Source organism: Drosophila gunungcola, unplaced genomic scaffold, assembly GCF_025200985.1.
Source record: "Drosophila gunungcola strain Sukarami unplaced genomic scaffold, Dgunungcola_SK_2 000001F, whole genome shotgun sequence".
Taxonomy (NCBI): domain Eukaryota; kingdom Metazoa; phylum Arthropoda; class Insecta; order Diptera; family Drosophilidae; genus Drosophila; species Drosophila gunungcola.
The window spans coordinates 16,658,469-16,671,952 of NW_026453197.1; the positions used below are offsets into that span (position 1 = coordinate 16,658,469).

The window sequence follows — 13,484 nt, forward strand, 5'->3', positions numbered from 1 at the left end:
TAAACGACATTTTGTCTTCTTCATAGCTCTGAAAATAATTAACAATAATCCAACTTGTAAGCCAAGATAGCTATTTTAGCTACCTTATTTCATCGATAGTTTTGGGAATCGATAAGTGATACAGTGGCAACACTATTTATATCGCTCAAGGCAACAGCTGATTATAATTCTTTTTTTCGTAAAGTGCATTTATTTGTGTTTTAACCATCGATTTGGACTTGAACAATGTCACGGTTAGCTTTATTGCGCAATTTGGTCAGTCAGCGGCAGAATCTGCTGCCCACCAACTTTTCCCGGCTAAAATGTGCGGCAGCGATGCACTGGAGTCCACATTTGCGCCAGGAAGCGTCGCGCGGTTTGTGTTTTGACTTCCCGTTAGGTTATATACATATTAATAACCATATTATTAATGCAGATGGCGGCGGATCACTGCAGCGATCGCAGGATAACACCCAAGTGTCCACGGATGTGCGTCCCATTGGCGAGAAGATCAAGGAGAACACGAAAACAGCCAGCTACACGGCCATCATAATCGCTGGCCTGGGAGTAACGTGCGTCATGTTCTTCGCCATATTCCGGGAGCTCTTCTCCAGCGAGAGTCCCAACAATATCTACGCAGATGCATTGGGCCGCGTGGTTGAGGATACGCGCGTGCAGGATGCCATTGGAGCGCCCATCAAGGGATTCGGAGAGACTTCCAGGCGGGGTCGCAGGCAGCATGTGGCCCACTCCAGCTACGAGCGCAATGGCAAACCCCACATGCGGATGCAGTTCTATGTGCAGGGCTTGAGAAACAAGGCCACCGTGCAATTGGAGTCCAGGAGGGTAAATAAATTATTAGTTATACACCAAACTAGGTCAGTTTTGATGGCCAGAAAAGGGTGTGTTCAACCAGGCAAATATGAAGGCAGTCCAAAGAACGCCCTTTTCTTAATCCATTAAAATCGACCCATTTTAACCTTTATTAATACTTATTATACCCCATTTTTAACCCAGTCGGACAGTGGCAAACTGGAGTATCGCTATCTTTTTGTGCAATTGGATCACTATCCCCGTACCACCATCATCCTTGAGGACAATCGCGCCTTTGATCCCGCTCCCGAGCCTGCGTCCGCTGCGTCTTCCTTTGGCAATCTTTCACTGATGTCCAATAGTCAGGATAAATAAGAGGATCCTTCCGATCCCCTGCACTCCACTTAAATTTTCTGTACATTTGTTATATTTATTATTTGACTGACAATGAAATTGCATTGGAACTCCCAAATCGGGCAGCCTAGAATCATTCGCCAATCGAGAAGTTGTCCATCTCCAAAATGGCTCCCGATTCGTGTCAGTAGAGCTTCTTCCAGGGTATGATCTCCCAGGATCGAACGATGTGGCGTCCGAAGAGAAAGTCCTTCAGCTTGTTCATAATGTAAAACGAGATGCCAAAGAAGGAGGCAAAGTACAGCCAGAATTGGCCCAGACGTTCCCAAATGCTGAGATGATAACGAGCGGGAACTTGAAGCACATCCAGTTCAAGTTCGATGATGAGACCGGGTTCGAAACGAGGTGAAGTCTCTTTGTAGTACGTTTCCTGCACGGACAGCTGGAAATAAGCTGGATTGGCCTTAACTTGGGCCAGCAGGGATTCCATTTTGAACTGCTGTATATTCCCAGTAGTGGAATTTCTATCCACTTGAACCTTCCGGAACTGAGTCTTGATATTGCGTCCTGGAAATGGGCAGGTAAACTCCACATACTGCTTAAGTTGTAGCTCTCCTTTCAGTTGGACGTGTCCATTTACGAGGCGTGTGGCCAGCGGTAGTTGCAGCTGATGAGCCAACACGGACGGAGGTGAGAGATCACACTTGTGTTGCAATTTAGCTTCGAAGAAAACCAGCAAGTTAAAGCTAACCAATCGAGCAGGCACATCCTGTAGTTCCAGTTGAAAATGTGCCCGATCCGTGACGCCATCGTAGTCCACATCCTCAATCCAATATTTGGAAGTGGTGCAACTATTCGTGTAACTCTCCATTTGGGCATTGAAATTGCCGAAACTGCTGCAGGCAACAAGGGAGTCCTCCTCTTCATATTCTCCAGGTTCCGTTGTACCCACGAAGATGTACTCATAGGTAAACTCCACATTCGGCTGTTCGTATAGGATCCTCGACTCTGATATTCCCGAATAAGGACTCAGCAAGGACACCAGGAGAACGGGTAACATCACGGAGAGTGCCACAAAAGCCAGGACCAAAAGAGAAGCAAATGAGCACAGTGAGTTTTTGTACACGATCGCCGTGTTAGTCGTATGTAGCGGAATAAATCTCATCTTGGCTTCAATATCAAATTAACCCGGTTTTGCGAGAGCACCTGCTCAACTGACACTTGTCAACAGAATGTTATGAAAATACTTGTTCGTTAAAACGTTGCCAGGCAACGTTTAAAAACAGAATATATATTATCTAAAGGGGTAAATTGCAGTAAGTTAAAGCTTTTTGATTACCATTTTATTAAAAACAAAATATAATTTGTGGTTAATTAGCTAAGCAATCCCAATTTTAAAAAGACAAGAAATATTTTTAAATATCTCAAACAGAAGTCCTAAATTTTTCAAAACGCCATCTATGATTACAATTTACAAGCTTGGGTCGGAGTGTGTAAAATGTATAAATAATGTCAAATGCAACGTCAAGCATGTAAATAAATAGCTAAATCAAAACAAAAAAATAATAACATATGTGAGAAAACAAAAATAATAACAAATTAAAAAAAATATATTAATAGTAAACTTAGTTTAAATTGCAAAATCTTGTTTCTTTTAACAATTAACTTGATTTAATTATTAGATAGCAGTAAAAAGGTTGCTGTAAAAAAATAATTAAATTTCAAGCAAGGAAAAAGTGTTTACGCATTAAGTAATTTTTTCTTCTGGGGCCTTCTCCGTTAAGAAGTCGACCCTCAAATCGCTTTATTAGCAACTGCCTGCCCATCTTCTCCCGGTTAAACCTCCAACTCCATTCCCGGCCAATACAGCCAATACACATCCGTTTCGGCTTTAAGCCGATACCAAAAAAGTATTGATTGCACATAATTATAGGATTTCGATACTGGCCCTCTTGAAGCTCGCACAACCCACCGACTAAAGTGAAAAGTGAGCCTGCAAAAACGGGGAGCCAGGGGGGAAAATGCGAGTATAAAGAACGGTCGCATAACTTGACCAACATTTGCTCATAATTAAGACCGCCAACTGGTTTTCACTTTGGCTGCAGAAGGTTCGAAGCGTTTTCGTCTGCACCGCGTTAAAATCGGAAGTTGCAGCTTTGCATTTAATGCGCTTATTTTAAAGAGTGTTGAAAGCGGAGTACTAAAAAAAACTATATATACATAATTGGACAGGCGAAAGAAGAACGGCCAGAGAAAGAAAAAATATTATGGTATATAATGAGAAACTTAATACGATAACTGACACAATTTTTAAAGAAATTATACAATAAATAAAATTGTAATATATGTCAAAGTAAAAAAAAACAATGCAACAGGATTAGTTTTCTCTGCATATTTAAAACGAAATTCCTTTAGTTGTGTAAAGTGTGAAAGCATTAAATTAAATTTTTGCGTTAAAGTTCCAGTTTATTTAAATTAACAACTAAAATAAAAAAAAGTTTAAGTTTATTTTGAGATTCAGTCTACATGTAAATAATTATTTAACAATGTTTAGTTCAACTTCTATCAAACTTGTTTCGTAATAAATTATTTTTACCCTAAAAACCAACTCACAATGAAGACTTCAATCTTATATTGTCAATTACCTGTCACCTTTGCGAGTTTCTCATTTAGTTTTTGTTCTAACCAAAAAACTTGTACATTTGACTGGAATATTTACCTTATACTCGTTTTGGCCGCGTGACATGTCAGGTTGGGGTAACAAAGTTTTTCTGATTTGTCTTTTGACATGTGTTTTGTTTTGTGCATATTAAAAATGTGTGGTAAAAATGATGGCCTGCCAGTCGGAGGTACAACTACCAAAAATGATGAATAAATAAAAGTGAATCACAATTTGACAGTTACGTCAGCTGTATTTGCGGTTGATCTGTGACAGTTGCGGCACACACTTTTTTTTGGCTGATTCAACATTGTAGCATCCTGAATTTAAGAAGCTTGAGAGCCCAAAAATTCACCCGAAAAAAAATCAATAACTTTTGTACATTTTCTTTATCCACATTGCCACGCCATTTTACAAAAAAGGCCGAGGAAAAAGAAACGGGGCGAAAAGTCTGTATGTAGAAGTCAAGATGGCAGACAAGCAGACAGATAGGGCGGGGTATAGTGGCCTATTCCATACTATATACGAACATATATACGAACAGAACGCAGTTGGAATTCAGCTCACGGCGCCAGGACAATGCCAGCTCTGTGCCCATATATCCTTTTTCAACAAAATTTCAGCTTTCACTCGTTTCGCGTACGTGACCGTGTTGCCACCAAGGAGCTGTTGAAGTGGCAAATTCGCACAGCGCCACCATTCCATTTGGCGGGTTGACTGCTGGGTGGTTCTGGGGGTCAGAGTAATGGCGGCTGCTGGGTGGTGTAATGGTGGTTGGTGTAATTGTGTGTGGCAGTGGGCGCCAGGTGGGACGCTGGCAAAAAGTAGCAGTTTATTAGGCGCACCAAATTAACATGGGACTACTAATGACTGCCACGGCAAACTAACTAAGCAGGCGAAAATGTTAGCTAGGAAAAGTACTTTAAGAGGAGGGAAACTGGAATTTAGGTTCTCTAGCAGTGTCCTTTTCATTATGTTAGTTAAAAAAGGTGGCTGAAATCTGAGTAAATGATAATTCAGCTGATAAGAAATAACAACTAATCAACACCCATAACTATTTTGCTGATAAGTTTGGGCTTAAAGTCATCTAAAATTACTAAGATAATGTTTTAGGCCAACATTTAAATGGTTTTAAGTCCCTGCTTGTTTTGTCTCTATTTATTTTAAGATCTGTAGGGATCTTAAATAATTTTATTCAAATCGAAATATTTGATAAAAATTTTACTATCAACCAATGTGTATTATTGAACTTTCAAAACAAGCTTGATAGACTTACTAAATAGTATGCTATAAAAAATGAAACTGAATTCTTAGAAATAATACGAAATCTTGACAATATTAAACACAATCAACGTATTATAAAAATTAAATTTTATAAGCAAAACAATGGAGCCATAGGCAAATTTATTTTACTCACCCGAGGGTGTTGAGCATTCAATGCCGGCTGAAAAATATTACAACGCCTGCGCGGATTTACTTCCTTTTTGTTTCGGTCGAATGACAATCCCCAAACCGACACCCCTTCTACTGGATGCTGGAATAAAAAAAGGGGAAATTCTGACGCTTTCCCTGAAGCTTTCCTCTTTGCTGGCGCTTACCTCCCCAAGGAAATCAAACGGAAACACAACGTATGGCGTACGTTGAAGTTGCTTTAATATTTATGCAGAGCTCATGTCTATATCTGTGGGAAATTCCCCTTACAACACTCAAGTGGAAAAGTGTTATATATGTGTGTATCTGTGAGGGGTATTCACTCAAGGATGCCGCAGGTCGCAAGGATATTAGATGAGGATGAGGATGGGGATGGTGGCGAGTTCCTCCTTTGGTGAACTATATTTGACAATCAAGCCGCAAGCATATGTTACCCGATAATTTGCCGAAAGTTTTAATGAAAGACATGGGACTCATTTTTCCTGTGTGTGTGTATGTGTGTCTGCATGAGTTAATGTCCTTTTTGTGTGAGTGCGTTTTCCTCTCAGCTTTGTCGCCATTTTGTCCGTGTCCGTGTGTGCCAGCATATTTTGATGAGCTCGAGAAAAGCAAGTGTCCTTTTCCGAGAACTTCTGTCCTTTTGCTGGTGGGTGGGTGTTTCCGCCTGTCCTCGGTTTATGTGTATAATTTCCATTTTATAAATGACTTTTCCCGAGTATTTTTCCAGTAGCCGCCGGCCACTGTAATCACGCCATATCTGTTGAAAGTTTACAACTTTTTTCCAGCGTTTTTGGAATACAAATTGTAAGGGGTTCTCTTCCTTATTAGTTGCTTTTACTTAAAGGACACTATTTTTAAGCTTACTTTAATTGGTTTTTTTTTAGCATTAACAACAATACAAACTTTAAGTGGTTGATCGGTGGCAAAAATTTTAAATAAATTGTGTTGTTTGTTCTTTAGTTTCTAATTTATTTGTTTCAATTATTAAATTCTTTTGTAACACTTTCGTTTGTTTTGTATTCATATTTTGTATTCATATTCATATTCAAAATGGCTTCCAATATTTCAGTGCATTTAAAATGAAAGAAAATAAAACAAAGTGAAATACAATAAAAGCAACAAAGTTTCAGTTATTTCCGCTGTGACAAATCTGTTCAGTTAGCATGATACTCGTATTTAAAAAAAGTTGACAGCACCGATATTTAAAACACCCTAAAAAGGTTATAATAAAGTTATTGAAATTTGTTTGTACTTATATAGGTGCTTAAATGCTATATTTCAATATTCCTATCAATATTACTACACTTGTTAAGATTATTATATACATTTTAAAAATATATTTTCTGTCATTATAATCTGCGTTACCCATTTTTGTTGTACCAAAGTGTATGGCAAAAGGGTAAATTTGAAAACATGGCATACTCGTACACCCACAAAATTGGCCACCGCATCCCGCTGGGCAGCGGAGCAGACGACTAAAAACTGGACAGGTTCGTGGTCCCTGGAAACTGCCACACCAAAATCGGCGAGGAGTTGGAGGCGGAGGCTGAGGCAACACTCTGTCATACAATTTTTCAGTTGTGGTTACTTCCTTGGTCCCTGTTGTTTCTCTTTTTTCGCCCTGCTGTTGGTAATAAGCGTAAAACTTTGACAGTTTGTTATCCGCATTTGTTTGGTGGCTTGCAGTTTTCATTTGCCATCGTTTTTTTTTTTGGGGGGGCTTTATTTTGTATTTATTTTCATTTTTTCAGTGAGCCAACCAAGTTGATGTTTTTTTTCCCCCCAGCGAGCACCTGTTAAAGTTGCCGGAGTGACAGCAGCGGCACTTTCTAAACGGCTCACCCGGGAGCTGCCGCATGATAAGCGTTGTCCACGAATGATCTGCCAGGTCCTCATACTCTTCTCCCTTTTTTTCGCCCCCTTTTTTGTGGGTGTGGCAGGCCAATTAGAACAACAAGAAACATTTAAACAGATGCATGTAATTTTGCGGTTTTCCCAAAAGCATTTTTTTCGGAAAATTTTCGTGTTTTGTTCAATACTTTTCTCACCTTTTCCCAAGCGGAAGTTAACGGTTATGGATGATATCTCATGACGTTTTTAACCACTTTTCCGCTTTTTTGTGCTGCGCGTTTACCACATTTTTTAATGTTATTATAAATTTGAGCATTTTATTGATGGATAGCTCATAAGGTACTCTATAATTGCGGTTTGTTGTGTATAAAACTGGGCATGTCGACCACAATTAAGGTTCACTTATGTCAAATTTATGGCCGGGAATTAAATGCATTGAACACTTTTATTTTAAAAAATTGCTGAGGCCATATGTTTGGCTATATGGACTTAAGTAATTTTTAGGTATTTTCTTATAGGTCTTATATTGTCTAATATAATCATTATTATTATCAACTTTCAGAAAATGTTTTTCCATTATTTTTAAATAAACTAGTTTTCTCCTAAGTCAATGAATTTTTGTTGGAATTTTACCTTTAAGCAAACTTAAAGTTCTTAAATTAAAAATTTGTTTCCGGTGACAAGTTTACGAAGGTAATTCCACTTTGGACTGCGTACAACGATTATAATGGCCAAAAAGTGCTTAGGAGGGAAGATTCATCTGCGATACGTGTTCCGGGTCTCTTAATCGCCTCGAAAACAACAATGGCACCAGCAACAACACTATGTTCTTGCGCCACTATATCCTTATGCTAGTCCTGCGACATCCATAGTCTGACCAACGAACAGCAATTAAAACGGATTAAAAAGGCAGCAAACTGATTTATGAGGCAAGGAACTCAAATAACGACAATACGACCACTGGGCCCAGAGTGGTGGCTCTACCGCCAACCACCGACCAAGTGGTTTGGGCATCCGTATCCGTATTCGTTTCCGTATTCGTTTCCGTATCCGGATGCCGGTGGTTTCGGCTTGGCCCGCCTCAGTCGAAATTGAAATAATTGCGCAGCGAAGCAATTTAGAAGAATCACTTGCCATTTTCCAGTGCGTTCGATGCTTCTCTTTTCTAATTGAAAACATAAGAGAAAGTCAGCGATTGGGATTCGTTTTTTTGGGTACTGTGTATATAACTTAAGGAATTTTCTAATGTTATTTATGCCTTATATGATTTAATTAAAGTTAAATTTTAATATTATATTTATATCATCCAATTTAAAATTTTATTAGCTAAGTTAAATCAGAAATCGGAAAGTATTGACTGTTCCCACCTTCAAGGCATTAAAAATGGAAATAAAAACTTAATAAATCTAAATGACGATTAAAATATTTCATAGTTGGTCAAAAATAATACTAATATTTTATACTACGACTGAAATGCCTTAATTAGGCATATAAAAACTTTGAAAAATGTATATTTCATTGCATATTTTAATTGAAGTGCAATTGTAGTAATATTCTTATTACACGGTATAAATAATAGGCAGCAAACCGACTGGCTTTTTGGCCGATTTCAACTCTAAAAAGAAAACTCTGTCACTGCTGCTGCTGATGATGCTGTTGTTGTTGCTGCTGGTTGCTACTGTTGCTATTGTTGCTGCTGCAATTTGGCGCATAGATCTGGCCAAGCGGAGTCGTTCATGTATTTGGAATTTATAACCGCATATAGCGCACATAAATCCAGCAACGGCAAACGGCAGTAGCAACAACAAATCGAACTTTATGTGCTGCAATGGTCATGGCTGGCTATCCGGCTGTTCCGTCCATATCCCGGCCAAATGCTGCCACGCCCCCAAAAAGTGGTGGGACTGTCGCCAAAGCTATTGCCACTGTTAGAAATTGCTGGCAGAGATTCGAATTTGAATTGGTTTGGGGTCTAAAGGGCGAGTATTGCTGTGTGTACAACGCTTATAATTGCTTGTTGCTGTTGTGTGTTGGTGTTGCTGTTGTGTATTGGTGTTGCTGGTGGGCACGCATCTCTATCTGCGACACCAGGGGCCTCCCACACTCGGCCAGCGTGTTGTAAAATGTAAAATTCCAAATAAATGGCCACGATGTTGCTGTGTTGCTGCTGCTGCTGCTGCTGCTGCCACTTAAGCGCCTCCACCATGTGTGTTATGGCCTAAAGTAAATCTTCATTAGATTTGCCAGAGTAACCAAAAGGCTGATGCTGCTGCTGCTGCTGATGTTGCTGCTGCAACAGCAACAGTAATAGCAACACCAACACCAATAGCAACAAAGCCATAAAAAGCAGCGCAACTGGACATGAGTATTTATGGCCACTTTTGTTGTCATTTTAATTGATTTCAATTTTTGTGCATTGAGCAGCAACAGCAGCTCCTGGCAGATAAGGATGAGTTGCAAGACGATTTCCCATTCAATTGCAGACACTCCTACGATTTCCTCTTATATATTGATTAGTTTATGCTGCTAATTTATGGTTCTTAGCCGGAACAGTATATATTAAACTTGGATTATACGCTAGAGTGCTTTGAAAATTCAATTTAATTTTACTTTATTGATTTTTGTTTAAATGCTTCTTATTTATATAATACAGATTTTTTTAGTCGTGTACCCAACAAAATTAAATTTTTCACACTACAAACAATATAATAAAAGTGTGTTTATGTGATATTGCATCAATTTGTTAACACTTAACTTAAATATTTGTGTTATTTTATTTCATTTTGAATGCTATAATGTAATGGAATTAAAACATATGAGATTGCACAATATGATAATCCACATAAAAGATAGATAAATAATAATTTCTTGAATATTCTTAGCATATACTTTAAAATGGCCTGAAAACTTTCTGTGAAACCCTTGTCCATTTCGTGTTAATAGAGTTCGGCCCACTGCCAACCCATCTGCTCCTTGCAAAAGTTTCCACAAATTGAATTCAATTCAAATTAAATGGAATGTGACTCGAGTGACCGACGAGTTCAACGTTCAAACTGATCCACAATCCACAGTAAATGACAACAGCTGGTGCCAGTTCGGTGGTTCGGTGGTCCGGTGTCTTTAAAGTCCCACCCCAGCTCATCAGTTTGCAACCACTTTACTACACTTTACTCCACTCATTACCAATTGATGAAGCGCACACGAATGAGAAAAAAAAAACAGAGCCGAAAACTTTATGAAATTTTGTGGTTGCTACCGTTTCTGAAAAATGTCTGCGGTCTTGGAATGAAATTCGAGTTTTTGCTTTCGGCCCACAAAAAAGCCCAACCGCATTGGCCGGGCCAACCCCTAATTGTTGTGGCCAGTGGACTCATGTAAACCCGGCCATATACAATGCAAAACCGTCTTGTATATAGCAGTAAACTTGTGAAAGAGCAATAAAGATGATTAAAATGTAATTATACTTAATATTCTGACGAACGAACACAAGCAACACAAACACACAAAAAAGCGAAAGAAACTTTCGGGCTGGTTAAATTTTAATTGATGAGCTCAGGGGTTGAACTTTTGAAACTTTTTTTGCAAAGGGGAGGATTTGAGGAAGGTTCCATTCCATTTTGGGTACCTGCAGTTGAGTGCAAATTAATTATTTTTGAAAATTTGCCAAAAACTTTTGTTGTCCGCCGTTCGGGAACCTTTTTTAACGATGGGAAAATCTTGAATTAGGTTTGTATTTCCCTTTATTTCGTGCAAAAAAAAAAAACAATCGTGCACTTGTTACGGCAATTATTGATATTTGTCCTCGGTTTTTCCCCTCTTGGGATTTACGCACCACATTAAATCAGGGGAGTTTTTCGAATCCACCCTTTTGGGGTGGCATTTGGTTAACATATTAATCACATATAGGCATAAAATAAATGTCCTACGAGTGTGTGCCAAATTGATATGTACATCGGGATATCAATTGCCTGGTGTACGATGTGGTTTAATTTGGGTGTGGGTGGGAAATTCTTTTTCACTTTTGTGGCTGCAGGTTGAGGGAAAAACACACATGTGCAATAAATTATGGTTGCGTACTTTGTGGACTGAGTCGTAGATAGAAAAACCAAAATCTTAATAAATTAATGGAAATATTTGAAAATAATTACTTAAAATATGTTGTTATTTAAAGTAGGCCAACATTTATTTGGGAACTTCATGTTTAAACGCAAAATAATAAAAGCATAATAAAACATTTAGTTAATCCCGTTAGAGATAAAAAGTACAATTCAAAAGTTAATTGACAACAAAAGCCAAACCTTATTAAAATGACTAAATTAAACGTTTATTATTTTCAACGATTATAAAAAGCCTTTGTGCCCAGCTTTAATGCTGAGCCACAAAAGAAATCATAACTTCGAACTTCTCGATTATGCGGTTTTATGTCCGACCGCAATCATAAAGCCCAATCAATGAATTTTAATATCCGTCAGAAGTGTGGAAAACATTAAGAACAGTCCGAAGAATAAAATGAATAGTTATGGCCACAGAAATATGTGATAAAATATGCAGTTTAAATATTGGGCTGGCGGAAACATAAAAAAAAGAAATAGGGAAAAAACCACTAAAGCGGGAAGTGTGAAGAAATGTATCAAATAGCTAAAAAAAAAAAAACATAAAAAGGCAAAAGGCGGCCTTTCTCAAGTGAACCCCTCGCGTCTTGGATGAGCTGTAAAAATATTAAAAAGCGCTACATGAATCCTTATGCCGATCGAAATTAAAACGGCATTGTTCGATTGATCCACAAAATTTAAACAAATTTAAGTGTTGACTTTTCCACCCGCTGGGCAACTCGGCAGGATAAGCATTTGTGTGTGGAAATGGCTGTTAGCAATAAAAGAAAATGCTCAAAAGAAAACATAACTGAAAAGTAATAATATGCGGTATGAGCATATGCCTGCTCATTAGCATTTATAGCGCCGGCTTGAAGTGGGGAAAAAATAAAATTTACGATTTGTGGTCTGTCAAAAATTTATGCTTCTGTGATATGGTTTATAAAAACTAAAATTCTTAGCTGGCAAAATTTGATAAATGTTATTGTTCTGATTATATTGATCTGGCTTGTTGTTGGTTATTGCTTATTTTTCTTCTTTGAGCTTACTTATATTTGTTGTTAATAATTAAACAGCCAAAGCAATGTAATATGTAAAACAGTGTGTGAAAGTGCTGAAAGAGAGCTCCATTGACTGTGTGTCTATATCTTATACTACACCATAGGTTTATGTATGTGCAGTACGCGATATAATTTCGCACTAATTGATGGGGCTTCCCGCACCACCCACTAAATGATGGCTGCGACGTGCCAACGGCGTTAGCCGATCAATATGCATAATCGGCGTAATCAGTGCGTTAGTTCAGTTTCAGATGAGGAGAGGAGTGGGGAGGGGGAGGGTCTGAAAAGGGGGCGATGAGGTGTGCTGCCCGTTATAACGGTGTTATGTCGTTAATGTGCAATTGCCATGTTGGCAATACCAATTGCGTTCGCACACTCGCACTTACTCTCGCAACCACGCATCCAGAAGCAGTTGCCTGAAATTGAGGCTGTTAAATTGTTAATGGGGTAATTCCTTACCCAGAAGGTACAGTACGTGCTGACTAAGAACGAAAAGGGGGGTGTGGCGGTGAAAATGCCCTCGATTATAAGCCCCCTGACTACAGAATAGTTAATTATTTCGTCTGCCATATTGCCTTTAGCTAGCATATGCTTGAAACTAAAGTTTGGGAGCCCTGTCTGAGGAGCCTTCATTTAAGTCATTAAAATGTCAGAGACTTATATGAAAAGTGGGGAAAATAGTTTATTGCAAAAAAAATGCTATGCATTAATAAGTTCGAAAGGAATAACTAAAAGCCGAAGGAAAAGTTGAATTTTTTAATATTTAATTAAAAAGATTTCAGTTTGTTACCTTATGAGGTCATTTTCTTAGGGATATGTTAATATTAAAATCAAAGTAATAATAATGAAAATAATACCCTCCCCAAAATAAAATGTTTTATTTTAGAAATCTTTAAAACTTTTTTTTTTTTAGACCCATTGTATGGTGAGACTTGCATTTATATTTTTACTATTATTTTTTTTTTTAAGATGTAGACGCCCACCCACTTGAAGGCTGTCTGCTGTTGTTGTCTCTGTTACTGCCGGCGACGACATGTTGAAATTCGCGGGCCAATTTAGCACTTGTCATTTGCTTTGCACTCTGCATCTCCCTCATCTTATTCGCTTTTGAGGAAAAAAAAAAGAAAACTGCGATGCGCAGACGTATCATTTTCATTATAAATATAGCACTAGAGAGGGTTGATATCGGGGCGGGGTGGCTTGGGTTTTGGATAAGACTGGAGGGGGAGGTCCCAGGCATAAGCC

At 38.4% G+C, this 13,484-nt stretch overlaps 2 protein-coding genes across 2 annotated transcripts; one reads left to right on the plus strand and one right to left on the minus strand.

Moving 5' to 3' along the window:
- The first annotated feature begins 123 nt into the window (after positions 1–123).
- Positions 124–1,264, plus strand: LOC128262920 (mitochondrial import inner membrane translocase subunit Tim21). The gene is made up of 3 exons (XM_052997503.1): positions 124–355; positions 416–825; positions 997–1,264. The coding sequence occupies exons 1-3, from the start codon at positions 226–228 to the stop codon at positions 1,165–1,167; spliced, it is 711 nt and encodes a 236-aa protein (XP_052853463.1). The 5' UTR covers positions 124–225; the 3' UTR covers positions 1,168–1,264.
- LOC128262919 (transmembrane protein 231) lies at positions 1,202–5,236 on the minus strand. Its single transcript, XM_052997502.1, has 2 exons — positions 5,223–5,236; positions 1,202–2,444 (listed from the first exon to the last, which is right to left on the minus strand). The coding sequence occupies exon 2, from the start codon at positions 2,309–2,311 to the stop codon at positions 1,331–1,333; it is 981 nt and encodes a 326-aa protein (XP_052853462.1). The 5' UTR covers positions 2,312–2,444; positions 5,223–5,236; the 3' UTR covers positions 1,202–1,330.
- Between the last annotated feature and the right edge of the window lie 8,248 nt (positions 5,237–13,484).

What these genes read in the sequence shown, in the direction of transcription:
- LOC128262919 (XM_052997502.1), bottom strand. Translation starts at nt 2,311, where the DNA reads ATGAGATTTATTCCGCTACATACGACTAACACGGCGATCGTGTACAAA.
- LOC128262920 (XM_052997503.1), top strand. Translation starts at nt 226, where the DNA reads ATGTCACGGTTAGCTTTATTGCGCAATTTGGTCAGTCAGCGGCAGAAT. An exon ending in GCGCCAGGAAGCGTCGCGCG is followed by an intron (nt 356 to 415) that starts GTTTGTGTTTTG and finishes TTATTAATGCAG; the next exon opens with ATGGCGGCGGATCACTGCAG. An exon ending in TGCAATTGGAGTCCAGGAGG is followed by an intron (nt 826 to 996) that starts GTAAATAAATTA and finishes TTTTTAACCCAG; the next exon opens with TCGGACAGTGGCAAACTGGA.